This window comes from Aythya marila (assembly GCF_965140915.1).
Source record: "Aythya marila genome assembly, chromosome: 3".
NCBI classification, from domain to species: Eukaryota; Metazoa; Chordata; class Aves; order Anseriformes; family Anatidae; genus Aythya; species Aythya marila.
The window spans coordinates 43,209,159-43,234,760 of record NC_139044.1 but is presented as its reverse complement, the minus strand read 5'-3'; the positions used below and the strand labels follow the sequence as shown (position 1 = coordinate 43,234,760).

The following is a 25,602-nucleotide window of genomic DNA, read 5'->3' as shown; positions in this document are numbered from 1 at the left end:
GTGGTGGTTGTGGGGATGGGGTGTTAGTAAGTCCTCAAGGACACACAGTGTGGACTGGATGCAAACATCTATATACACATATATTTTTAAATTCAAGAAATTGGGGCTGAAAACTGCAGGCTCTTGCTAACAGAAATCGAAACCCTGAAGATCTGCCAGTGTTTCCCCTTTTAGGGATGCCCTGAGGGCCAGCTCCATCCGTCACACTTTTTTCGGAGCAGACTGTGGCACAGCCCACTCTTTGCTGGCCTTTTCGACAGCAGAACCTCCTCCAGCTCCGCAGCCGCGGTGGATGCCCTCTACTGAGGGCATCATTGCCTGATGTCAAACTTTGTGTGACTTCAGGTACCGCATGCCACCTTGAGATGCCCTCATGAGACTTCCTGAGGGGGTGCAGGTCCCCTGTATGTCAGCAAAGGTGTTGTTATCTTTCAAGGACTGGTGAAACAAAGACTATGGGGGCCTGTGCATCGGCTCAGTGCTTCAGTTTGTTATAAATAAAATTGCAACTTCCTTGCAAAAGTGGTTGCAAATAACAATGGTGAAGACCATGTGCTTGTGCCACTTGTGGCATTTCTCTGCCTCGGCGAGACTCTCGGCTGCGGAATTTCCTCTTACAAATTGCTCATGGTGCACAGTTCTTCACTGTTAAGAGCTAAAGAAGACGCCCTTTCAGCTTTTTGTACTGCATGAACTGTAGCCCAATGAATGAAGCTGCAAGTTTCATAATTACAGGACATCGTTTTGTTCCAGCTTTGAAATTATTCTAAAGAGGTTTTCTACACTGAACTCTTTCAGATTTTCACTGGATATCAGAAAGTATGCTGAGACTCCTCTTTGGAGACTTTGAATGAAAGCCATTGACTGATCTTAATATCAAATGGCAATGCTCGCCCCTAGGCTGAATGCCTGCACACAGCTCGAAGCATCATCTTAACCTCCTTAAAAGCAAAAAGCATCAGCTGAAGTCACGTGGAAGCGATCTCACGGTGGGAAGTGCAAGGAACAGACATTTGTAAGGCACTTGAGATGATGGGAAAGATGCCTTTGTGAGCCCTAGCTGAAAGCATGGGCTAGCTGAGGAATAAATGTCCCCATGCTCTAACAGGCTTCATGCTGGGTCCTGCACAGAAATGCCACAGTACTACACCGGGACAGGAAAGCAAATTTCTGGAAATACCTGAACAGATTCCTGCAAATTCCCCCAAATTCCTGCAAAATCCTGGACCACGGGAGAAGCTAGGCACACAGCAGATCCAATGCACAAAGCAACCTCAGAGCTTCGGCCCCAAGGCCAGACGTGGAACTGGGGATGTCCCTCTGACGTGCAGTTTTGCAGCTTCCCAAGCAGCCTTCAGTGTAGATGCCCTTGAGATCCATATCACTCAAAACTGAGTTTTGAGTGAAGCTGAATTCATCGGAGAACCTGCATTTGCCCTTGGGACAGAGATAGGTCTGTGACTGCAGCCAATTGCCTCTGCAGAACAAACTTTTTTTTTTTTTTTTTTTTTTGGCCAGCTAGTTTTAAAACTGTACAATCCATGTGTGGTGAGTCAGAAGTTGGCTGTCAGTCAGTGTAGGGGACCAGCCACTCCCCTGCTGGGGATTCTTGCTGAAGACTTTTACACAAACTGGCCCACATGTATATAAAATAAATTTTTATATATGTTACAGATTTTATTTATTGTATATAAACATAAGTTCATGTATATATTCATATGCATCTGAAATGATGGTGTTCCACTTCTGCCTTCATTTATGCATCTGAGTGATGCACAGGGGCAACAGGACTGCAGGGAGGAATGTGTTTCTGCTTAGTGCAGAACTGCAGCGTTATAAAACTAATGTTACATCTCCAAAGCTCTTTAAATCACTAATTCCTGTTTGGTGTTAATGTTTTTAAAGAGCTGTTTGTTAGTAATCAGGGAAACTACAAAATTAACAGCTCTGGAGACTTAATTGTCAGAACATTTTCAATCATTTATTAGGGAAGGAAATCCCTGTCTGTAAACAAAGCCAGCACAGGGTTATTTTATACCGGGAGCAGTAACAGCACATCAAAGCATTCATGAGTCATGAGTTAAGGCCACTAAAATTATCAACATGGTCTGAACTTCAAAAAGTAATAAAATAGGGTTGGTCTTTGTTTATATTCAGTTTCTGAACATTTAACCTGCTCAAGTACCATTTTAGATTTTATCTGTTGCCATAAAAGCCAAACCTTATGGCAGACTTCTCACTTTCTCATGCAACATCTGGAGCTGAAGCTTTATGGAGAACACAAAATCTAGTGACACTGGCACTTGTCTCGTGCCTTCTGGGATGTCCTAGGTCCAGGTGTTAGGTGATAATGGCACCTCGTTGGAGAAATGATGGTTTGCTCTAGTCTATGGAGGGAAATAAGGACAGTGCCTTAAACACGCGCATTGTCCTGGTGCTGTGGGTATTCTGGATACACCTCTTCATCTACCCACAGCAGAGTCATCCAGTCATTGCCCTCCCAGACCCTTTGCTCCCTCAGTCAAGCCATCCTTACTGGGGTGGCTGGAGTAAAAGGCCACTTCACAGAATGATTGAGGCTGGAAGGGACTTCTGGAGATCATCTGGTCCAACCCCCTGCTCAAGCAGGTTTCCCAGGAGTGTGGGACCATGCCCAGGACCCATGGACACAGGTTGTTGCATCCCAGCAGCAAAACTACTCTTCCAATGGGTTGTCACTTAAGGGACACCTTGTTTCTTAAACAGAAAAACCTGGCAGGAGAATGGACCTTGGGTGCACCAACCCAGGTGAATGGGGGTCCCCGAGTGCCAAGTGCTAGCTCTGCCATGGTGCTCTCAGAGAAGCAGTTGTGGGACATGATTCTGCAGGGAGGTCAGCACCAGCAGGACAAGCTGCAGGATACAGGAGGGAGGGGAGGGTGTGAAGGGTGCTCATGCATTTCCCATGTCTGAAGTTTTGCCATGTTGGCCTGCAGATTTGGTGGTCACCCACAGGAATTTGTTTTCTCAAGGCTAAAAGAAATAGGCTTTCATAATTACGTTGAAGTGTTGAAGACTGCTCATGCTGCCCCTACTTTCTCTCCCTTTCTCTTCCTTCCCTGCTCCCCCAGCACTCTTTTGCACGATGAGAGTCTTCTGTACTCCCAAAGAGGCATCTGCTTTCAGGCAATGCAAAAGTTAGACAGCTGCCCTCTAGGATGTGCCTGGAAGAGCACAAGGTCAGACACTGACTGTTGTCTTTCCTCCCAAGGAACTGGCCAAATTCTCAGACTCATGGGACCAACGTGGGGATTTAAATATCTGCATATGGTCAGACTTGTCTTCCCAGAAGAGCTTGCCCTGCAAATCACTCTTTGATGTCATTACAAGGGCCCTCTGCTGAACAGGCCTCTGCTCTTCAGGTGCTTGAAATGAAATGTGTGTGGGCCACGGTGCAGGCTGCTGAGGAAGCCATCGCTCCCTGGCCCCTTGCTGGCTTCCCCTGCCAAACCAAACCCAGTGCCAATGTTTTTTTCATCACCTTGAATGCACGCCTTTCCCCCAGAGCTTTTGCAAACTTCACCATGACTCCTTTTTCAGCTGGACAGCCAGCCATGCACCTGTTTTCAATCAAAATTTCTTACTGTAGCTCTTGTTGGCTCGGAAAAGTGCTTCGGCAAGCTTGAGGTTTCCTGCCCCTGGAAGGAACAACATGTCTCTCAAACAGTGCAGTGGGCTCTCCTGGAGAGATGTTACCCTTCGCTGCAGAGAAAGTTGGACTTGCTAAAAGGTTCAGAAACTGAAACAGCCATTGTGGTGCTAAAGATGTCCCAGAACTCTTGGCCTTAAGAGGGATTTTGGCACCAGCGCAGGACATGACTTGGGTCACTGCCATTGCGGCGCACTCATGAAGGCACTTCTCAACCTCTGCTTCTTGTGCCCAAACGTCTGCCTTCGCCCGTTCAAAAGATAGCGTATATAACATCCTTGTTAGGGATAAAGTCAGGCTCTTCAGCTGAGTCTAGGGGGGGCACAAAGCTGAGCTGAGAGCATCACTGTCGCTACCCACCCACTTGCCTCTCACCATTGCCATAAAAAGCCCTCACTGAAATTGGAGGAACACTTACGCACGTTTTCATGTTGGAGGAGAAATCTGCAGGGACAGCAGTTTCTGTACAACAGCCCCTCAATTTCTCAGGGACCCAGACCACTTCTGTCTCCCTTCTGCTTGAACTGTGTTCTGCTAAAGCTCCCAGCGAGTTATTTACCAGGTAAATATGCAAACCAGACATTCATCGTAACATACGGTGACAGTGACTGAGAGCTACCCTGTTAATTGCTGACCCCATTTCTATTTCGGTCACGCAGCACGTCCTCTAGGAAACGGATGGGATCAGTCATGATAAATCCATTCTCTGCAGCACCAGATAATCTGTTTTCAAGCTGGGGCAGGCGCTGAGCTGCCCGCCCTGGCAGCAGGCTGCAGGATGGCCACGGGGGCTGCAGTGCAATGTGGCTGCTGCCCAGGCTTAGCCATCAAGAGGAGCAGAGACTGCATCCCAGCTGCTCCATCTCCAGGCTGGGTGCCCAGGGCCAGGCTGTGGAGCTGGGCACGGCTCTGCTCTCCAGCACGGCTGCAGATTAATGGGCACGGCCACAGCTGGAGGGGCCAAGGAGCCAGGCCTGTGCCCCCTGGCAGAGAAGGGAGCTCAGGAGGGGAGAGGAGGCCTGGCGCCCTCCAGAACAATGCAGCAGTTTTCCCTCTGGGCAGTTTGTTTCCACTGTATTTGTGTCCCCAGCTGCTTAGCAACTGGATAAAATTGTCACAAGACGCTGGCGGTGCCCTCCCTGACAGGGCAGGGGCAGGGCTGTGTCCCGCGGGGCTGTCTGCCAGGCAGTGTGGCCATGACTGGGAGCCCTGTCCCCGTCCCCACCCTGTCCCCATCCCCACCACGTCTTGCTTTTGGACATTTTAAATAAACACAAAGACAAAATGGTGACAGGGAGCTGTGGCTGTATGTTCAGTGGGCCAGAAGAATGGGAAGTAAGGGGACCGGTGCCTGTGGCCAGCCTGCCCCGTCTCCCTCTGTGGTGTCTAACACCCCCGTTGGGCCCAGGCTTTCTCTCTCCCCTGGAGGCCGAGTCCTCCTCAGCGACGTGGACCTCCCTTCAAGGGCCATGCAAAGGGCAGAGGATGAAAACTGGAGTTTTTGGGAGGGCAGTTTATAACACACTTTCCCTCACAAGTGGCTGACGTGCAGAAGATAGCTGTTTGCGACAGTTGACAGCTTTAGTTTACCTCAATCAGCAAGTATTTGTAATTTATTTTAAAAATATTGAAGTTCCAGACATAACTGGGAACATTATAAACTACCCTCAGCGCTCTGATGTGCTTCCAAAAGATGCGCTGCCATTAGCTGAAAAGCACAAAGACTCAAATATTTCCAGGGAGAGGCAGGGAGATGATGCAGCTGAAATGAAAATGATTTAGATAACTCAGCTATCTCTTCACAAATATTTAATTTTGATGATTGGAAGCAACCACAACCGCTATAAATTGGGAGAACAGCCTCATCGTTTCAAGCATCTCTCCTGCCTGATGCCACAGCACTACAAGAAGGAGGCTTTGCCAGCAGTATGACTGCGCTTCACTTTTTTTTCTCTCCCTCACCTCCTGACCCTTGTAATGCCTCGGGCACCCCCTGCGTTGACACATCAAGTGTTTGGGGACCAGCGTTAAGTCTTGTGGGGATTAAAATAGGCCTGTGACAGAAATGTGATTTTTCTGAGGAAGGTGTCACTGCCAAAGACTCACCATTGCTGAGCCCAGCCAACATCTGGCTTGAGATTTCAGTAGCAGGCTTTGAAGAGGCATTTTCGGTTCTGAGAGGGAGTGGAAGAGCATGCTCAAATTGCAGCCCTGTAGCTAAGTGATTTTTTTCCCCAGTAACATAATTATGAAAAATGCATCTCATGTTCCCCATTAATGTAGCCATTAGCAGAGAGGCAGGGCTCACAGCATGAGCTGGTACTCGCTGAGAAGATCTGTGTGCACAATAGGGAACGTACAGCTCTCATGGCTTTCAGACCACCCTAAGTGATTAGCTCCAGCTCTTGTACAGAACCAAATGCATCCACATCTCATGTCAGAGAAAGCAGCAAGGTCTGTCTTTAAACTGAAAATTCTTGATTAAAAGAAAAGAAAACCAGCAAGCCCAGATCCCTGATTCTGGACAGCAGGTTGCCCTCTTGTTCAGGCACCACATGGACACAGCGCTGAGAAGGGCTATCATGTTCTGATGGGGCTTTGAAGTCAAACATCTCTCACTCACCCACTCGTTCACTCATGCAAACAGTATAATAAAAATAATAAAACTTACAGGGGATTATATAATCCTCCACCTTCAGATGCACTTATTCCTAAGATTACTTTTCCTTTTTGAAGCTGGGTCTTACTCTAATTTGTAAAGGATTTGGACGTTAACTCTCAGATTCTTTGGCATACAGTCAGCAGGAGACTGCTCTGAGTGGGAAGAAAACACTTTGGGGTGTTTTTTTCTTAAATGCATGAATTTTCTCTTCAACGCAGAAATTTTTACTTGTGCCCCATTGCTTATATCAAACCAGATTTCTCCAAGGCATCCCCAGCTCTGTGTGAAGACACAGAAAGCTACAGTGGAGGTGCCAGGCATGGAAACGTCTCTTTTCTTCTGCATACCTTGTGAGTATCATTACAGAAAGAAAATATATTACAACAAATTTATATCAACATTCAAGCTTACACAGTGAACCAGATAAGAATCTATAAATTTACTCTCAAGTGTGTGGCCAAATGGTCTAGATTTTAACTCAAACTTTCACAAACTTGGACAGCTGCCTCCAGTGCTGTTGAAAGGGCATACAACCATCACATCTGAAAATCAATACACCTGATGGGGCTGAGTACCTCAGTTCATGAAGTACTGCATTAGCTTTCTCTCAGCTTCCAGTTAGCTCCAGAGCATTTTCTATATAGCTATAAGACTGTAATTGTTAGGGAAAAGAAATGGGCATTTTAAACATTGTGACCCTTGGTGAATTTTTTTCATTGTTGTTTCTTTTTTTGTTTCTTTTTTTGTTCTTTGAACTTAATCTTTACTACAGTTTGATTTTTGTTCCAGAATTGCTCATTAGGTCTAAATGTAGAGAAAATAAAACCCTGTCTGCCTCAGTGATCCTGGACAGTAGGGAATGCAAAGCTCTTCTAGGGCCATCTGTTTCGCTGCAAGAAAAGTTTTAGAAAACAAATCGAGACAGTTGATTCATTATAAAATAGGCACAAGTTATGAAGATAAACATAGAAACAAATCCAGTGAAGACTTCTTAAGTTCCTGGCTGCTATTACTGTTATTTTTTAAGTCAGCGCTGACTATCAATGTCACATGAATAATACAATGCAAGAGACAAATGCAAAACAGCAATAGCTGCAGAGATCAGGGCCTTACCAATGGTTGCATTTAGTTCACCTAAAATGATTATAGTTGGTCTTCTAAAGGCATGGTTGGTATGGGATACAAGCACTGACTCCATGAGGGAAAGGTAGCCCCACGCAAGAGCTCACTGTCTCCAGAGGCATGTTTCTCTGAAGATACAGGCAAGACGTGTGTAATTCTGCAGACTTTGGTTTGTGGGGCACACTTTGGACAGGTTGATAGCAGAGGAAGGACTGAAGGGAGGTGAGATGCAACAATTTATCCCTAAATTAAATCTGTGATGAACATCAAATCTTAGCTTAAACATCCTTCTAAGGAAACCTGGACCAGGGACCTCTGTTACAAATATTCGAGGATGGATTTTCATCCACGCATTCCCTAGTCTTCCTTTGTTCATAGTCTATCAGACTGAAATTCATGTGGCTGTGACAAGAGACTTGTGATGTAGCCACACAGCATGCCTCAAAATAAATTCCAAATTGAACAGTTTTACACAACCTTGTATTTTTAAAAGCACCTCACAGTAATTTGTAACCAAGCAGCAATAAAAATTTTTAATCATTGTAGGCTGTGCTGTGCTGAAACTAAATGCAATCTTATTTTATAAAAGACTGTGTTAACTTAGGGGCATTAATTTCAGTCTACTTGAGAGGCATGTGTGCCCCATCCAAATACCTCTTCCAGTAACAAATCCATTAGCAGGTTTTATCAAAATTAAAAACAAAATGTGATCTGACTGTGGAGCTCCTGAACACAACAGGGCTGGAGACCAGAAAGGGTGGGCAGCACGTGTCTTCCTCCACACAAAAGCTCTGGTTAAGTCTACATCAGAAGGGGACCACAGTTGTCAGGGCAGCAGCCATGGTAGCGATGTCCCAAGAACTCCTGGCATCCAAGTCAAACTTCTTCAAATGTTCATTGCCAGGTTAATGAACTAATATCAGAAGAAAGATCAAATTTACAGTAAATACTTTCAGGCCCTTCATTTGCATCCCCACAGTCCACATCAGCTCCCACATTTGCTGTTCCAGAGAATTCATTGTGCCTTGCCCCAGGAGACTTTGGGTAAGTATAAAATGTGAGACAGCCCACATGTGTAACAGGGAGACAAAGAGAGCACAAGAAAGTAACAAACCCATGCTGAGAAGCAGAGGATGGACGTGCACAGGAGAAGCTGATGTGAGAGTGAAAGACCTCCCCATCCCAGGCTGGCTGCCTCCCCTTTTCCCCACAGCGAGCTGGCACCCGAGGAAGGAAAAAGCAGAGAAGCCAGAAAGGGGGATGGGAAGCTGTCAGCATGCAACAGGGCAAGGAAGGAAATAGCAAGGAGAAGATGTAATCAGTGTGTGCACTGTAAAATCACAGCCCTGCTGACATCTACTGCAGATGCCCTCTGTGCTCTCATGGCCATGGATTTCACCTGAAGTGTCACACAGAAATATCCCAGTTCTAACGTGAAGAAAAAGCTGTAGAGGAGCCCCATAATTCTGCTAGTGTTTATAAAGCTGTGCTCATACCTCTCCTATATTCAGGTTAATGAACTCCTTATTTTTCACACTCAGTGCTTGGAATACTCCTGAAATGAAAAACAGGACACAGGAGCCATAAATACACCTCATTCGTATGCATATATAAGCTCCCCATCCCACAATGACAGTGGCTGTGCCTATGAGGGGGGGGGGGCTGGCGCAAAGTCTGGTCGCTTGGGGTTGCTTAGAGGTGGTAACTACTTTGAAAAATGAACATGCAGGAGGAAAAGTCTTGCTGAGTTCAGCCCTTTGTGCAAGTCTCTCTTCAGGACTCAACTGGAAGCGGGTGTCTAAGCACTCAGATTCGGATGCTTTGAAATGAAGCCAAGCAATTTGCATCTCTTTATATATCTGACTGAACTTTTCTCTCAGTAGTTTAACACTTCTATTGCCCCAGACTGAACCAGGAAATAAAGAGAAGAGAAAAAAAAAATATCACAGAGGAAAGTTGATTGTGATTTTCATCGAGTTGAGTTGAGTTTGAGGTTGAAGCCACACTGATGATCTCTTCAGCCATTTTACCTGTCTCTACTACTTCTGCTCTGCAACAAGGGAGACCCTGCGTGCAAATGAACTGATCCTAGGGTGCTTTGATGGGAACCAGAAGGGATACAGGGAACCATATCTTCAGTTAATTCAGCAGGAATTGAGGGAAATGGTGATAGTGAGTGTGAGTAGTGGGGCGTCTAGGGGCTCGACCCAGTAGGACACACAACAGCTCCACTTTTTTACAAATGAGATTTAGCTACAAGCTGTCTGGGCACCACTGCTCTGATGGGTGAGCCACAAGAAAGGCTACAACAAGGACCTTGCCAACATTCTTCACATGCCTTCTGCATCACTGTGGAGTTTTTGAAGCAGGCTTTATTCACATGGGGAAATTTTCCATCAGTAACAGAACATTTTTCATTTTACAGGGGAAAAGCTATTCTAAAAGCAAATGCTAAACACAATTCCATTCTGTTAGCCTTTCAATCTACACACCTGATCTCAGATGTTATGCAATATGCTTGGTGACAGCAGAAATTGGATTTATATTTTTTTTTCCAAAAGGGAAGAAATCCCAGAGGAAGAAGATACTCACGACTTGCATTCTCTAAGCGAATCAAGCAGTTCAGAAAATCATCAAATTCAATCTGGAACTGTTCATCAGAGTACCGCAGGACAATCAGCTGCAACAGGTAGTTGTTGAGTTGATATCCTTCCAAAACACACACATAGGAAAATTGAGCAGCCTCATAGGCCAGGATGGAATCTGCAAATCTCTACTAACTAATCTTGAAAATCAGTTAATGGGAGAATGTGCTATGGCACACATCCACACAGAAAGTGATCTGACTGCAAAGTTTTTAAAGCTTGGAATGAATAAGTATATCTGAACCACAAATTTTGCGGTCACTGCATATGAGGGACTCCTTGAAATTTGAAGGGATTTCTGCAAAACTACGTGCTTTAATAAAAATACTTTGTGATGAAATAGAAACCCACTGATTACTCTTTGTAACAAACAGGTTACCTGCAGCTCCTCAAACCCTCAAGTGGACCTGGGCTCTGAAATGTTTTGTTTTAGGGTCTAATCCTGCATGTGTTGAGACGATTAGATGAAAGGGCCAGCGGCAGCCCACACAGACACACTCCCAAAGGTAATTCCTAAAAATATCCCACTTCCTCTCCAAGACAGCCTAAGGAACAGAAATCACTGTTGCCACTTCTCCTTGAAAGTGCCATGGCCCAAGGACCCTCCCTGGGGTGCTCTGTATTGGGATGGTGAGCCCCACCAGGATGACTGGGCAAGACTCTTCGCCCATCAGCACCTCACTTGCTGCTCCCAGCCCCAGTTTGGCCATGCTGCTTCAAACCCTTGTGGGCACAAAGAAAGCTAAGATTGGCTGAGAAAGTGTTTTAACCAAAGGGAAACCTGGTACTACCTACACCTCTCTGCACCTTTGGAAAGAGGCTTTTCCAGAAGTCCTTTCAATTTTCCCTCTAGGTTCCAAGGTCCTCTCTGTGGTGTAGCCCTCCTCCCATTTAGGGGGCACCCAGATGGTGTAATTGCTTGCAGACTTCTTTGCCTACAGCACATCTGTCCAACAGGTTTCCCAAAATAAAAAGTAGGGCTTGTCTTACCTGCAGCTTTGAGAGCAGTGCGGAGCTCATAGGAGGACATGGAGCCAGATTTATCAGAGTCAAACAGAAGAAAGATATTCTGTTATGAAAAGAGCAGATGGAAAGTTCAGTATTTCCACATGAAAGGAGCACAGATATGGCACACAAAAGCAAGGTGTTTATCTCTAACAGCGTGGCACAAAGCACTTAAGAAAGCTGACAAGATCCGTGGTCTAGATCCATTCTGATTTTGTAACCGAGGAGCAATTTGGGTCCCAATTCTCTGTCATATGAATAGGCTGTTGTGAAATTCAAACAAGTACTGCCAAACCCAATCTTTCAGATATAATGAGTTTCTCTTCATAAAAAATTCCATGATTTTTTAAAAAGTAATTTTATTTGGGAAGGATATACTTTTATTTGTCTTCTAGCTTCTCTCTCCTGAGGCATTCTCTTAATCTCTTTTCATGTTTTTCTGTATGATCCTGAAGGCTAGAAAAAAATTGTGTAAGATGAAGTCGAGATTGTCCCTTACCCATTTGCTGCTAGGTATAAAGGATCTAAACATTCATTGTGCAGCTGAGAGGTCTGGTACAACTGGTTTGAATTTTGACCTAAATATTAAATAATTATTAAACTGGAGTTAAATTCCTTTGTTTTAATGAGATGACAAACATGATTCGCCCTTGGAATATGGGTTAAATTGAGCTGTTATCACAACCAGCTTAAATTTTTCCATCAGATATATGTGCAAATCTTCTTACAGAAGACAAGGATTTCTCAAGTCTCCTTGTTCAAAAACAATGCATCTTTTGATAAAAGAGATATGACATTAGGACCCAGAAAAAGTATATGTCATTTCTGATGGGATAGACAAGAAGCAGAGAACTGCATATTTTAAATGCTTGGGTGAAGCATGAATTCAGAAAAAAACTATTAATGACCATGAGGAAACAATTATGATGTCTTTATTTGAATATTCAGTCTGTGCCCTGATTCTGAAAGTCTGCTTGTTTTTACTGCCATATACAGTGGCAGGGAAATGTGTTTAAAATTAGAATCAACTTTCCCAGACTTCAGTACTGTTGTCTACTGAGAGATCGATAATGGCAATGCAGTGACTTATGAAATGATTGTTTCCTGCTAGTCATGAATCATCGTTTCTTCTGTGCAACAGTAACAGAAACTCCTTAAGTTTCATTTTTATTGGCTTCCTTGTTAGTGTCCATTACATTCTTTGTCCCAAACATAGTTGATTTCCTTACAAAAATCTCTGTTATTTCCAGAAAACCATTAAGGTTTAGCATCATGGAAAGCTAAGAATGCTTTTGAAGATCCAAAACAAGCCCCCATGCTTTTAAAACTTTTGTTTTAAGTAAAAAATTGTGGCTTGTAAACACTCCTGTCTCTATTTTTGTCTGCATATACATAATAAACTACACAAGAAATAGCTAGTAAAATGGAGAACCAAACTGAATGCATAATGTCACCTACTATCCATTTCTTCAGTTTTTCCCAGAAAACTTTGAACTCACTGAATTCCAGAGTCCCATTGCCACTGGTCTAGTAATTTGAATTAAGGAAAATGACTTGTTACATAAAGAGCCAAATTCTGAGTGAATTTAACATTGCTATCCCTTTAAACATATAACATTACGTTGGCCGGCAGGCCTGCAGTGCTGTTGAGCATGATATTGGGATTTCTCATGAGGTGCAGCTCATGACTCTGGCTGTGATACTTGGGGAACATTATGTGACACAAAAACACAGCTGAGCTCCATGCAAGTAAGAAAGACAGATTGTTCTAAGGCGAGAACAGCTTTAGATGTAAATAGCACATAAATGATTCAGAGAATTAAATTACCTGATTAAAACAAATTGCTACTGTACTCGAATGAGTTAGTCAACCAATGTGTTATTCAGTATTGTTTTCTAGAGACCAGGCTCTACTGCAATGTCTCTACCAAAGATTAATGGGAGTCGTGTGGTAAGACTAGCAAAATCTGGTCTTTAAAGTCTGAAATAGTCATCTGTATAGTAGTGCTGAGAAGTGGTGATTAGATGTGCCTGAACTTCCCTCTTCCTGATGTGTGAGGGTCTTAATATTTACTGTGCTGAGCTACTGATGTCCCCCAAGTAGATCTCACTTGCATTCTCCTTCCCCTTTACATCTTACTTTTCAAGACAAAGCCCTTGTTCACATGGACACTAACTCAGCAATAGTTCAGAAAGGCCAACACGTGCTAAGCTGGGTCTAGCCCACCATGATTTAATAGCATGCTGTTAGTTAAGCACCTATACTGGCAATATTACTGTGGGCACTCACAGATTCCAAGGACATTACCATTCCTACAAGAAGTCTGTCTTTATAGCCAGACAGGTTCTTCTTTCTGGTTGTCGTGTCAATACTTCACCCCCATCCCCACCATTACATGGTGACTACAACCAGGGAATTTGGTGGCATGTGACATGGAGGTGACTTGCCAGCATCAGCTCAGGCTTCCATTTGTGTCATTTTGCTCCTCCATTGTGCTCTAAATGCCACGTCCAGAGTGGGATGGTTCTGTCTGCATTCCTTGTGCTTCCAAAGCAGATGAAGAGATGTCTCCCCACTAATTCAAAACTATGCAGAGATTTCCCTGAAAGCATTGCAAATCATGGAAACTATTTGGTTATATCCTAAATAGTAAACCTAGGATTGCTGTTATGCTCCGGGGTCAAGTGTAGACCCTGGCTCTGTTCCAATACCATGTAAGGATGAGATGTGAACGTGGACCAACTCCCTACTGAAGCTTGGTTGCTGAGGGAGAAAATATAGGACCAGTACTCTGTTTCTCATTGGATATGGACAGTGACTGATTTGCACTGAATTTTAACATTACAGACATGGCTTTACCAGAATACAGTTTTGTCTTTTTGTCTGTTTTGGTTTTGTGTTAGAAGTTGTTTGAGAGCATGTTTGTTACCTTTGCCATGGACTGGAGCAACAATAGGATAAGATAAAAATTTCTTAGCTTAACAAGCGTAGCTTGTTTCAAGCAAAACAAGAAACAAGTGTTAGATACTTGCCTTGTCAGGATTGATACAGTCTTTGTTTTGTTTCACGTGTGGAAAAAAAAAAAGCTATCAGAAAAGCATACTGCCAAAACCAGCTCTACCTGAAGAGAACCCATACTAAATTTAACAGCAGAACATTGCAAAGGATGAGTCTGGTGGAGAAGTACCAGGGCTGTGGTTCATCTCACCTAGTGTCTGTGCCATCATTTAGCTTCCCTCACAGTTAGGCACATTGAGAACAAGCATAATTACACCATCCTTTTCATTATCTACAAAGGAAGTCTAGAAAGCTAGCTTAGATGTAAACACCTACACCACAAACGCCTAAATTTGGACAGACAAATCTCACCCACATGTCTGCTTCCTGGAGTTCCAGGATCTAGATGAAAGACCAGATTTTCCAGCTTTTTGTCTGGCTGTAAAAAACCCCATAGGTTTGATACCAGTAATTTTCACCACTCTGTTCATTCTTAATTTTCTGACCCAAAACTTGAATGCACACCTCTCTCTAGTGAAGTCTACTCTTCAGACAACAGTTTTGGGTTCTCTCTTCCAGATCTTTTTCAAATAAATCACAGCTTGAAAAATGCACTGTCCTATATGTAAATAATTGAGATTTACTTTTACAAGTGCTTAGATTAAAGCATCTCCCTCTGAAGTCTTCAGTAGAAAATGGTCTGTCTTGAAGCTCCTAACACTAGATTTCTAAAGTAAAAATAGGGATACAACTTTCACACTTTTTTTTCCTGTGGACAGTGTTCTTCCATGACATAACCCCACCCGTCTCCAATATACATAATGTTCTGCTATGAACAATTATATTCAGTATTTGTTTAGCTTCACAAGTACTTATTTGAAAGGATACATCCATAAGAGAAATGATGTTTCGGCATGAAATGGGACTTAACTTCTTGAACTTGATGTCTTTTTCTGAAAAAGGACAACAATAAGACAGAAGTCATTGGGCAAATCTGCTGTTTGTAAATCCATAGCAGAAAATAAGATTTTATAAGCATAGACAGCAGGCTCTTAGACCTTACTGTGGGAGACCTGTGATGAGCAGGGCCATGAGCCACATCCAGGTCTTATTAGTCCCACTCCCTGTCTCTCCAGAGCAGAGCAGTAGTGCAATGTAGAACTGGCTTCAGTGAACTGACACGGATCATGCTGGAGGCAGGACACACTCGAGGTTAGATCATGGACAATATGCCTACCCAGCTCTGCCCTGGCTGGTTGGAGGCCACCAGGCAAGATTTTTAACACAGCCTTTATTCTCACATTCGTAAGTGAGCTTAATGGCAGCTTTTATAAAGTTCTTCACAGCCATTTGCTGCATGCCACTGAAACAGTACAGAGGTTATCAGCACTTACTGTTTTTTAATACTGCATTCAGAACATATTCAAGTTCTTCTGCGGATACCTCCATGTCCTAAATTAAAAAAAAGAAAAAAAAAAAAAAAAAGAGCAGCATCTGTTACTTGAGTGTTTCTGGAATCAGACATACCAAAAACCTCAGAAAACACAAACATCACCCATCTGTATGTTGCTGCATCTCAGGAAAAGAGAATCATACAAAACCCAGAAAAGGCTAAAAACCAAACAGCTAGCAAAATATTGGAGTGCTGCTGTGCCGAAGGCTGTCTGAAAGCAATCTCAAGATGGAACCATTGATTTGAAGAAAAATATAAATGCAGCTGGACATGGAACTAGGTCGGCTCCCTCAGGCTTGAATTCTAGCTTTGGTCCTCTGGTTTGCTCAGTTGGGACTGCGCCCTTTTCCATCTAGATATAAGGCATGGTGACATCTGTTGCCTAAACAACACACTGCAACTAAGCTTACTGCCCCCCAAAATACAGCATTTTTCCTCACCTGGCCCTGAGTAGGAGCAGAATTCTCTCCTACTTTCTACGTGTTGTTATGACCTACGAGGGTTTTGAGCTCACCTCTCCTGAGATCTTCTCAAACAGTGCCCGGAACTGCTTTTCTTCTTCAGTTTCTTCAGTTGTTTGTGGACTTGGGTTTGGAGGCTGCAGCATCAACCATAGGAAGACGTTTATAAGAATTGTAAAACATGATGTTTCTCCTGCACACAGCTCCTCTTTGCATAAGGGGAGCACAGTACACCTTACAATAACTGCATATGCTTCGGAACATTGTTATGCTTTGACTGCAGACCTCAGGCCTCCCAAGCACCAAGCTTCCTGAGGGGATTCTCACCCTTCATTTCCTTTGCCTGGGGAATTGCACAGTGTACCACTACTTTGGCCATCTCAAAACCAAAGGCACCTATCCTGGAAAACGCCGCTCCTTTCACTCCATCCCTGAACCACTCTGCTTCCACAGTCCTTGAACAACCCAGCCCAATGAAGCTCTTCCCAGAGGCATCATCCAGGGGCCTCTGGCCTCTCTTGATGGCAGCAGCTGGAACTGGCTGTGATTTGGTGCTCTCCATAGAGTCAACCCATGCCCGGGAGCACTTTGAGCCAGCTGAGAGCCTCAGTGCTGTTGCAGGGGTGTAGAGCCCAGGCCTCAGTCTACACTGATGAGAGATGCCACCACGTAGGGCCATGGCTATAGCTGGGGTGACCATGCAAACAGGGAGCAGTTCTTGTGCCAGAAAACTGGGGAAAAGAAGGCAACTAACAGAACAGCACAGGATGCAAAGAATTAAGCTTTGTTTTCTCTACCAACAGAAGATATAATACAGGTGACATCTACCGTGCTGTCACCCTGGTGTCAGTGCTTGGCCATTTACACTTATTTTTCAACCCTATGCATATTCCTCAATTTCTACTAGTCAAGTTCAGATGTGGTCCCTTAATGACACTGTACAGATTTACTTTGACCTTGAACATGGCCCTGAGATCCTAGAAATGGAGATGTTCAGTTGCTAGCTGGTCCCTGGAGGAGGATTTTAATAAAGAGGGACTCATGGGATTATGATTTAGCTTGTTTCCATGGGAATTCATACTACAATCAACAGATTATGTGCAGGGATACATTTAAATGGGAGCTGACTCAGATTCAGCTGCAATTAGCACTCAGCAGGCAGGCCAGGTCATCCAGGAACAAAAAGAATTTCACTAGGTACACACGTGTCAAGCCTTCCTTCCCAAACCATGAGGATATTGCTAGGTTTTTATGTAAGACAAATGAAGGCCTGTGGAAATACTCTTGCTCCTTATTTTTTCACAATAAATGGAATTTTAATAGCTACGAAAGGCCATCTGCCTCCCCAGTGCTAAGTGGGGTACTTTCAGTGCACCTGTGGTGGCTGAGACCAGCTTCTGGTGCTGTCTGACTCTGACTGCCTTGGAGCAGCTGCAGAAGCATAACGATTGTGATTTTGATTGTTACAGCTCTTTTACCATATTCAGCAGAACTGAATGTTTCAGTCACTCACAAAAAGCTGGCAATTGTGGAGCATTCCTGTGAAATGAACATGTTTTAGCCAAAGACAGTAAAAGCAGTGTGTGCTGGCTTCTGCTGAGCTCTCCTCTTGATATTTTAACTCTGTAGACTTACCTCAGGGAGATCAATGGCAACGTTTTCATCTAGATCCCTGGGGAAAACAAAACCACATTCAATATCTGAAGATGTTCAATATCTGCTTGGTGTGGAAAGGGCACCAAGTTGCTCATTAACATTTTCCAGAGGCAAAAGATAAAACTGCATTTTTTACTGAACTGATTACATTTGGGTGAAATTCATCAAACAGATTTTTGCTTTATTTAAATTTTGGCATAAGCCACTAAAACATACTTTAAGCAGGACTCTGTGAGGGCACAGTCCCTCTGTGTGCTTTCTGCTAAAGAATTAATCTCATTCTGTATTCATCGTGCACACTTCTTCCTCAGTTTTTAATATAAAATTGTCATGTGGACAGACTTTGTAAGGAAGCACTGTTGCACTTGCAGTTTACTGAACAAGCTGAGAAGCAGGCAGCTAGCAATGCTTCCCTGTAAGCTTCCAGTGGATTCACCAGGGCCCCGATTTCTCTACCTCCTAAACTCCTCTCCAAAAAAAGCCAGATTTAGCAAAAACAGGCAAATACATCTGCAGACAGATTTTTTTTTCCAACCAGTTTGAAGGCAAACAAGCCTTCACCCAACTCAACCTCACACAGGAGGTGTGAGGCACAGGAGGGCACACTGCAAACCAAAATCTCATTTTCAGACCTTTCCTTTTTCTCCTTACTAAGCACATGAAAATTCCAGAGAGGGAAAAAAGCAGGATCTTCCCACCCCAAGACTCTGCTGTAGGGCTGGACAGCTGGCAGCCAGACCCTTTCCAGGATTTGGCAGCCCTATGCACAGGAGAGCACCAGCGGGTCCAGTGCTTGCTGCTGACTTACTCAGTGATGGCCTTCTTCTCCGAGAAGATCCTCAGGCAGAAGTCTGCCTCCTGGTGTGGTTCAAATGTGGTTGGAACAAGGATGTAGTCACCTGGCGGCAGCTTGAACCTGTTAGATACTTCCCTTAAATTGATGTAGGTTTTGCTCCTGGCCTTGGAGGCGTGGTACCTGAAGAAGTCTTTGTTCAGGTGTCCATCTCCACCGGGGCTCTAGAGGGGATCAAAGGCAGCATTGCACTGGCTGTGGTGTACTGAGGGCTACCCCTGCCCTCTTCCCAGTCACAGACCCAAACTCCCTGGCACAAGCCTGACATCCAGCTGCAGTGCTGACTGTCACACCCTAACCCAAGCACTTGCTGCAATCTAGCTCCTGCTTTACAGCAAGGACCTGTTACCAGGGTTTCTCTCTCACCCTGAAGACAGTCTAAGAGGACACTAGGACACTTCCTTCCTGCTTAAACATTCTCTGCTATTAAATATCACAATCCTAGGTGGCATGTCACAGAGTGATGAGACCTCACAGTTGTCTTCTGCATGGAGAAAGCGCCTCAGAAGATTTTCCAATTCCAACCTCACACAGGGACAGGAACCACTGTGTGTGATGAGCCCCACGAGACTCATAAGAAGCAACATTCCCTCTCTGGGATCCAGGCAGGGGACAACACAGTCATGGGGCTGAGGAGTTTGTCCTGGTTACCCATGGGACTCCTAAATCCTCCTATGAAAGGACTCCATCCTAACCAAGGCAAAATTCTCCATGGGGCTTGATGTAACTCAGAAGAGCATTTTAAGAGCAAGGGCCCTAAAAATGTCTGATGACTGGCAGTGCTACAAATCCAGAGAAAGATGGTAATATTGACGGGGTGGCTACTGCACGCATTGTAAGAGCAATAGAGTACCTCGTAAATAGAGTAGCCGATACTTAGCATTTCAGCACCAAACTTCCTGAGTTTGCGTCGATCCTTTTGCATCAATGCTGCAATGAATGTGCAATCATCTTGCCCATCATCTGTCTCTGTCAAATGCATCTTGATTTGTGGATTTGTCCAGAAAGTGTCTGCCAATGTAAAGAACACCAGAGCATTTCTTGCCTCAGAATAATACCACCACTACTACTACTAAAAAAAAAAGTAGACAAAAAGGACAATTAAGCTGAGGTTTTGCTCAAATTTATTTTTTCCATTAGTTGTCATGCTTCTTTCCACTCAGCTCTGCAGAAAATTAGCTGAATCCCAAAGTTCTTCATGGAGTTAGGTGTAGAAAAGATTTTGGGCCCGATATTTTATTAAGTTACCATGGTTTTAATAAAGCTGTCCGATGGAATTTTGTTCAAAATACATAGCTACAATGATTCCATAGTGCTGGTGCCAATACGGAGTAACACAATTCAGATCCTTGATGCTACTTCAGAGCCACATAAACATGCTGTCTGAGCTGGGTTTTTGTCTCATTTTACACTTACTGATGCATTTTAAGTGGTTTATTTGGAGCCAGTCCTGCTCATGCAAATGTAAGTGAGAGACAAATCAGATCCAACAGACTTGTGAAAGAAGAAAGCAGTTCTTCTTACCCCAAAGCCTCAAGTTGGACTGTATTTATACCTTTGGCTGGTTCCTACTAGCTGAGACTCAGCTGGCCTGACCTGCATCCACAATCCTGGCTATGGGTTAATAGGAGAGGTGCCTAAGGGTGGGTAAGGACTTCTGTGCCTGCTTCTCGCTTTCAAAGCTGCATCTACTTACCTAGAAAGTTTCTGCATCCTCCTGCAGTAGATCCCCGGACCCAGCTCCCCTCGTGGATGGTCACCTCCCACTTGTGGGCAGTGCTGTCTTCCAGGGCATCTGGAGTCAGGTTGCAGATTTCAACTTTATCAAAATGCACTTTGAAGTCTTCAAATTTCATCCTGGATGAAAGACATGGAAAGGAACAGGCAATCATTAGCCTCATTGAAGGATGCCCAGGGCCAGACTGCCCTATGTGGACCTTCAGCAACTGTGGAGATATGGTGATGTACACTGGGGGAGAAGTTGCGTTCATTCACTGTGGTGTGAAGCATAAGCAACCCTACTGTCTCAGTCTGATTTTGACATCTCTTACACCTTCCTTTTTACTGTAACTCCACTAATTTTATTCAGGTACAGTTGAGTGTAGGACACAATGAAGTGACACTGGAAGAAAACCTACTGTGGAAAAAGATGCTTGATCATCCCCTTCCCCCAGGCTACTATATCCTAGTCCTAAGAGCTGCATCCACATTGATGGAGAGCCAACCAAAGGATCCAGGACCCTGTATGGCAGGAGCCAAGTCTGCCTACAAATCATCTGTGCGTTCAACACCAGCCCCAGGACAGCACTACAGGGGACATGTGGCAATGGATTAGTCAGGCCATGGTACGACTAGCCTGTCCACAATGCAGCTGAAGTCACGTTTGGCCTTCTGGTAAGGTGCCTAGGCTCAAGTTGCTCACTCTCCTCTCAATTATGGGTGCATGGGACCTTGTCCTAGAGAAACCGTATGCCAAACAGAGGAACAAAAGGTAAGTTTGGGCTTAAGGAAAGGCTCCAACCAGCCCTTGATGGTGATAGACACTGCTTCCTGCTACTGTGTCATATAGATTGCAGCATAATTATTTAAAACCGATGGTGGATACATATACATGGCCATGGAAAGGAGGAAGCAAATGCCAAATTACAGTTATTTCTGAGTTTCTATGCTGGGCTGGTTGAACCTAGCCTACTCAGCATGCTGAGAAGCAGATAAGCCATGTGATTTTAAGCTAGCAAGTAAACTGGCAAAGAGATACTGACAGACCTGCTGGCTGAGGAGCCTGGTATTCAGGACTGAGCAAACAGCCAGGAAAAGGGACAGCTGGAGCCAGGCACCCAGCTGGGCATGGTATGCAGCCATGGGCTATGGGAACAGAGCAGAGAAACTGCTCCTCCCTGACACGAACTTCTGTAGCTATCCTTTTTCTCTGGTGACTGATGCATAACAGCAAAATGGAGTAGCAGGAAAGAAAATGCTCTCCACAACCACATGTGTATCTGTGGCAGAGGAAGATAGGACTCAGCTAGCCCTTAGCGCAGCTCACTGGACAAAGCTAGTTCCATTTTTATGCTGTATAAGGAAGAGGTGTCCATGGCAGCATTAATTTACACCTGCTCTGGGACATTTTACAACTTGTTTTTAGGGTGGGAAGAAACAGCAGGACTTGTTTTCCTGGGATTTGTCCTCTTTCTCATCAGCTGTTCTCATATAATGCTAGCCTTTCATGCCACAAACACTGCTAATTCTCACTGCAATGCTCACTACACTATAGCAGGGCAGTATAGCAAAATCTCTGTCTCTTCAGTGGTTCAGTTTCCTGGCCACACTATGCGATTTTGGGCTCTTTGGAAGCATGCTGCAAAGCAGATGAAGTACTTGTACTTGAACTGCAAAAACACAGCTAAAATATCTTCGGGATAGATAATGAGGTCAGCAGTCCCTGAGTATGTTACCATGAAGATTTTCTTCAGTCCTCCCAAATCCAAAGAACAGAAAGGAAAAAAGGTCTTATGGGGCCACTTTTCCCACCTTGGCTGCCTTACCCCATGTATTTCTCCAAAGCCGTGGTGCCTTTCAGCACTGAGTGAAGCCACTCTGATGACATGACACTTATCCTGCTTTAAATGTCCCATACCTTTTAGTCAAATTTCCCTCCCTACACTGCCTTTCCTCCTAACCTTCCTGTTCTACCTAGGATGAAACCAAAAACAATACATGAGAATAAACAGGTGCATTTCCTCTTCCGTTTCTTCTGTTTCAATTAACAGAAGTGAGCCTGTGTAGGAGAAATGAACATAACATTGTATGCAGTCAGCACATGGAATAAGCCGGGTCCCAAACTTGTAGCACAGCTACAGAAATTGTTCATGAATGCACAGTAGGTCTCCTGAGCAACCTGTCACCTTGCAGACACCTGAAGAAATGATGTACCAAGAGAATACTTGTTGAGTTTGCTGAGGGTGAAACCTGCCATTAGGTCTACTTCAGTACAAACTAGTTGTCATCAATAAGAGCCCTGTTGTATCTGATGTTATATGCTAAGCACAAAGATAAAATGTGTGTCATGAAGAACACCTTTTGAACTCTTGAAGACCTAATTACTTTGCTACTCACTGTTTCTAGTAGCAGGTTTCAAAATACCTCACAAAGATCACCCCAGCTTTCTAGGGAGGCAAGCAAAGTCACCACCAGGAGTGGTGAACAGACTAGCTGGAAGTCCCCTGCTGCAGAAGGAGGAATATAGCTCATTCTCCAGCTCCTCAGGTAAACTGCATCAGCAGGAGGAGCAAACTGAAAGCTGGAGAGAAGCAGCTCTGTTCATCTCATTCCTCACCTGACCACCTTAATGTCTTTAGGGGTACACCACATTCACTGCTCATGCAAAGTCTGTCCATGCAGCCTGATAGGGAAACCACCAAGATGTGTCTTGTGTCTTAGAAGGAGCTTAGAAGGGGCAAAGGGGCAAACACTCCTGAGAGAAATACACACAAGTCAAAAGACATTAGGACAAATAAGACTGATGGACTGGGTGGAGGGTTTAGCTGGTATCAGACTTGCCTGACTGGTTTTGGAAGCATTTCTTAGCTTCTGCATATGATTTTTTTCCGCTTAACCCCTTCAGGGAAAACTTCAGTCCTGCTGGCTTTTGTTTCTGTACAGTGTCTGAGACGCTGTACAAGGAAGGCCACCATTTGCCTGGGTATGCTCATATTTCTTCATTTTTACTGACCTTTTGAGGACTTATTTAACTATGAGCTTAGCTCTGTTGGACAGACAACTTTCTGATGAATTTAATTGCTCATTTGATGCCTATTTACACACCTGTATCTCCAGTACACAGCCAGGCTTTAAGCCACACCCTGTACAGATAGATGTGCTGGAGGAACTGGAGCTGCAGGTAAAGTCTTTGCTTCTTTTTTATTCATCTCTAAAAACCAAAAAGCTCAAAACCAAACAAAAACCCACTCAAACTTTTTGAAAAAATGGAAATGCCCTGCTGCCTTTTGCTGTCAGTAGCAAAATAACTAAAAGATATACTGTGTAAAAATGCTTAAGTAATGGATCAGTCACTGGACCTACTTCCTTCCAGAGCTATCAGTGTGTGAGATAAACCATTTTATGTGATGTAATGCTCCGCATCATCTGTATTAGATCTCTTTCCAGACCAAAGGGTGAACTTTGGTTTAACTTGTGGGAAAGATCTGGAATCATCCTGCTGAATACCTCTCTGGATTTACCTCTGTGTAAACGAGATTAGCATCTGGCCCTGGAAAATACGACTAGACACACTGTCAGTAGTGCACAGCGTGGCTCATACGGGGTAGGGTGGGGGAATCATGTGCAAGTCAGCCATCTGCTCTGTCTGAGATAGTGAATTTGGCATGAAGAACACTTCACACTTCTAAAGCAATTGCTACCACTTCTTTTTTTTTTTCATCTTTTCTTAAATCTTTCCATCATTTCACACATATCCTGGTGTTCTTGTACTTTCTGTAACAAGTAGCAATGCTTCTAAGCGCTTCTTCCCTACCAGTGTATGACTAACATCAACCCTGAAGGCATTTCATAGGCGCTACAGTGCAGTACAATGCTCCCTTCTGTAGTGTGCGTATGTTCCTGGTAAGGATTTAAAGGCTGTTACAACCACGGGAGACACACAGCATTTGAAATATGCTGATGCCATTAACTAAACTGACCTTCAAAAGACTTTTTGTTATTAAAATACACACGTACACACACGAAGCATGCAGAACCTGCTTCCTCCTGCAAGGAAACCAAGCATTTGCTCACTCAGAGATTTCTTCCTTGTCACCCATTTTGGCCACCAGCACCTCAGTTTCTTACTGGAGTCACGCTCTAAAACCCTGTGGCTTACCAGAACTCTCCATCATCCAGTGCTGTCTGAGACAAGCGTTTCTGCTCTGATGGGCTGACCAAACGCCACTCCAGAGAGCTGCAAGAAAACAAAGCCAAGCTTTACTATGGGTCTATGGCATTTAATTTTCCCTGGCCCAGAACAACCATCTGGACAGATCAGTAGGCTGCTCTTCATCCAGAAGTGTTTTATTTGAGCAGCACACATAAACACAAAGGCCTTTAAGAGGTTTCCTAAACCCTGCTGCCAGTCCACACAGCGGCAGAGACCCAACTAATGTATCTGGAAGCTGGACTGGGACAAAGATCCTAAAGCTGCCTCAGAAGAGTCCTGCCTGAGTTATTCCCTGCAGTCAGCACTGGGACTGCTGTCAGGTGGTGGGATTGAGTAAAATATGGTTATCATTAAACCACAAGATTTTTGTAAATCACACTCCTCCTTAAATCTGTTTGCCATCTGTAGCACCATCTCCTCTTTTAGGTTTCTCGGTAATTTAGGGACAGATGTTTCTACAAACTTGACTCAGTGGGAACCGAATAGGCTCTTTGCCCTGTACAGAGAGAATTGCTGGACTAACTGGGATTGCAGATATAATCTTTGCCTCTTTTTTACTCACCTCTACAGATCCAGCTGTAGCAGGTCAAAACCAAACAAAAAAACACTAAGACGTTTTGGAAATCCAATTTGATAGGATATACAGGGCATTTTGTGTTAGGTTTTAAATTCCAGCAACCATTGCAAAATGCTATTACAGATTCCTGTAGCCACCTGGGAGCCCCTCTGCTTTAGCAGGGCTTTGTACTGGCATCCAGAGCTCCAGAAAACCTCCCAAGTGCAGTCAGAGCTCCACTTTGCAGATACAGCATTTTCAATAAACAACCTGAACTGCCAGATGCCTGTCCTGATCTTAACCTCTTTTTTTTTTTTTTTTTTTTTTTTTTTTCAGCAGGGGGGAATATAGTGTTATTTTTTAATGCATACTTTTTTTTCTTTTGTAGTATTTATACTTCATTTAACTTAGTAGTAAAAGCAGACTGGTTTTCAGACCAATCCTATTGTGTTTCTGTGTCCTTCCATAACTTTAGCAGGTACCACATAGAGGGTATCACCTAACTGTCTAACACATCTATAATATAACTTGCAAAGTTCTTGCCTATTCCTAATATGTTTAGAAACACCGA

General features: G+C 44.0%; 1 protein-coding gene across 1 annotated transcript in view; it reads right to left on the bottom strand.

The window, feature by feature from the left end:
* Window positions 1–5,221: 5,221 nt before the first annotated feature.
* The window catches only part of CAPN9 (calpain 9), a 29,302-nt gene continuing 8,921 nt past the window's right edge, over window positions 5,222–25,602 (bottom strand). The window contains exons 8-20 of the mRNA XM_082756482.1: window positions 24,422–24,499; window positions 20,240–20,400; window positions 19,397–19,554; window positions 18,499–18,707; window positions 17,670–17,706; window positions 16,088–16,171; window positions 15,515–15,572; window positions 15,009–15,073; window positions 12,581–12,649; window positions 11,108–11,186; window positions 10,065–10,181; window positions 8,969–9,027; window positions 5,222–8,385 (exon numbers count right to left, since the gene is read on the bottom strand). Of these exons, the coding sequence (XP_082612608.1) occupies window positions 8,359–8,385; window positions 8,969–9,027; window positions 10,065–10,181; window positions 11,108–11,186; window positions 12,581–12,649; window positions 15,009–15,073; window positions 15,515–15,572; window positions 16,088–16,171; window positions 17,670–17,706; window positions 18,499–18,707; window positions 19,397–19,554; window positions 20,240–20,400; window positions 24,422–24,499 (1,201 nt within the window). The 3' untranslated portion in view covers window positions 5,222–8,358. The remainder of the gene's footprint in view (window positions 8,386–8,968; window positions 9,028–10,064; window positions 10,182–11,107; window positions 11,187–12,580; window positions 12,650–15,008; window positions 15,074–15,514; window positions 15,573–16,087; window positions 16,172–17,669; window positions 17,707–18,498; window positions 18,708–19,396; window positions 19,555–20,239; window positions 20,401–24,421; window positions 24,500–25,602) is intronic.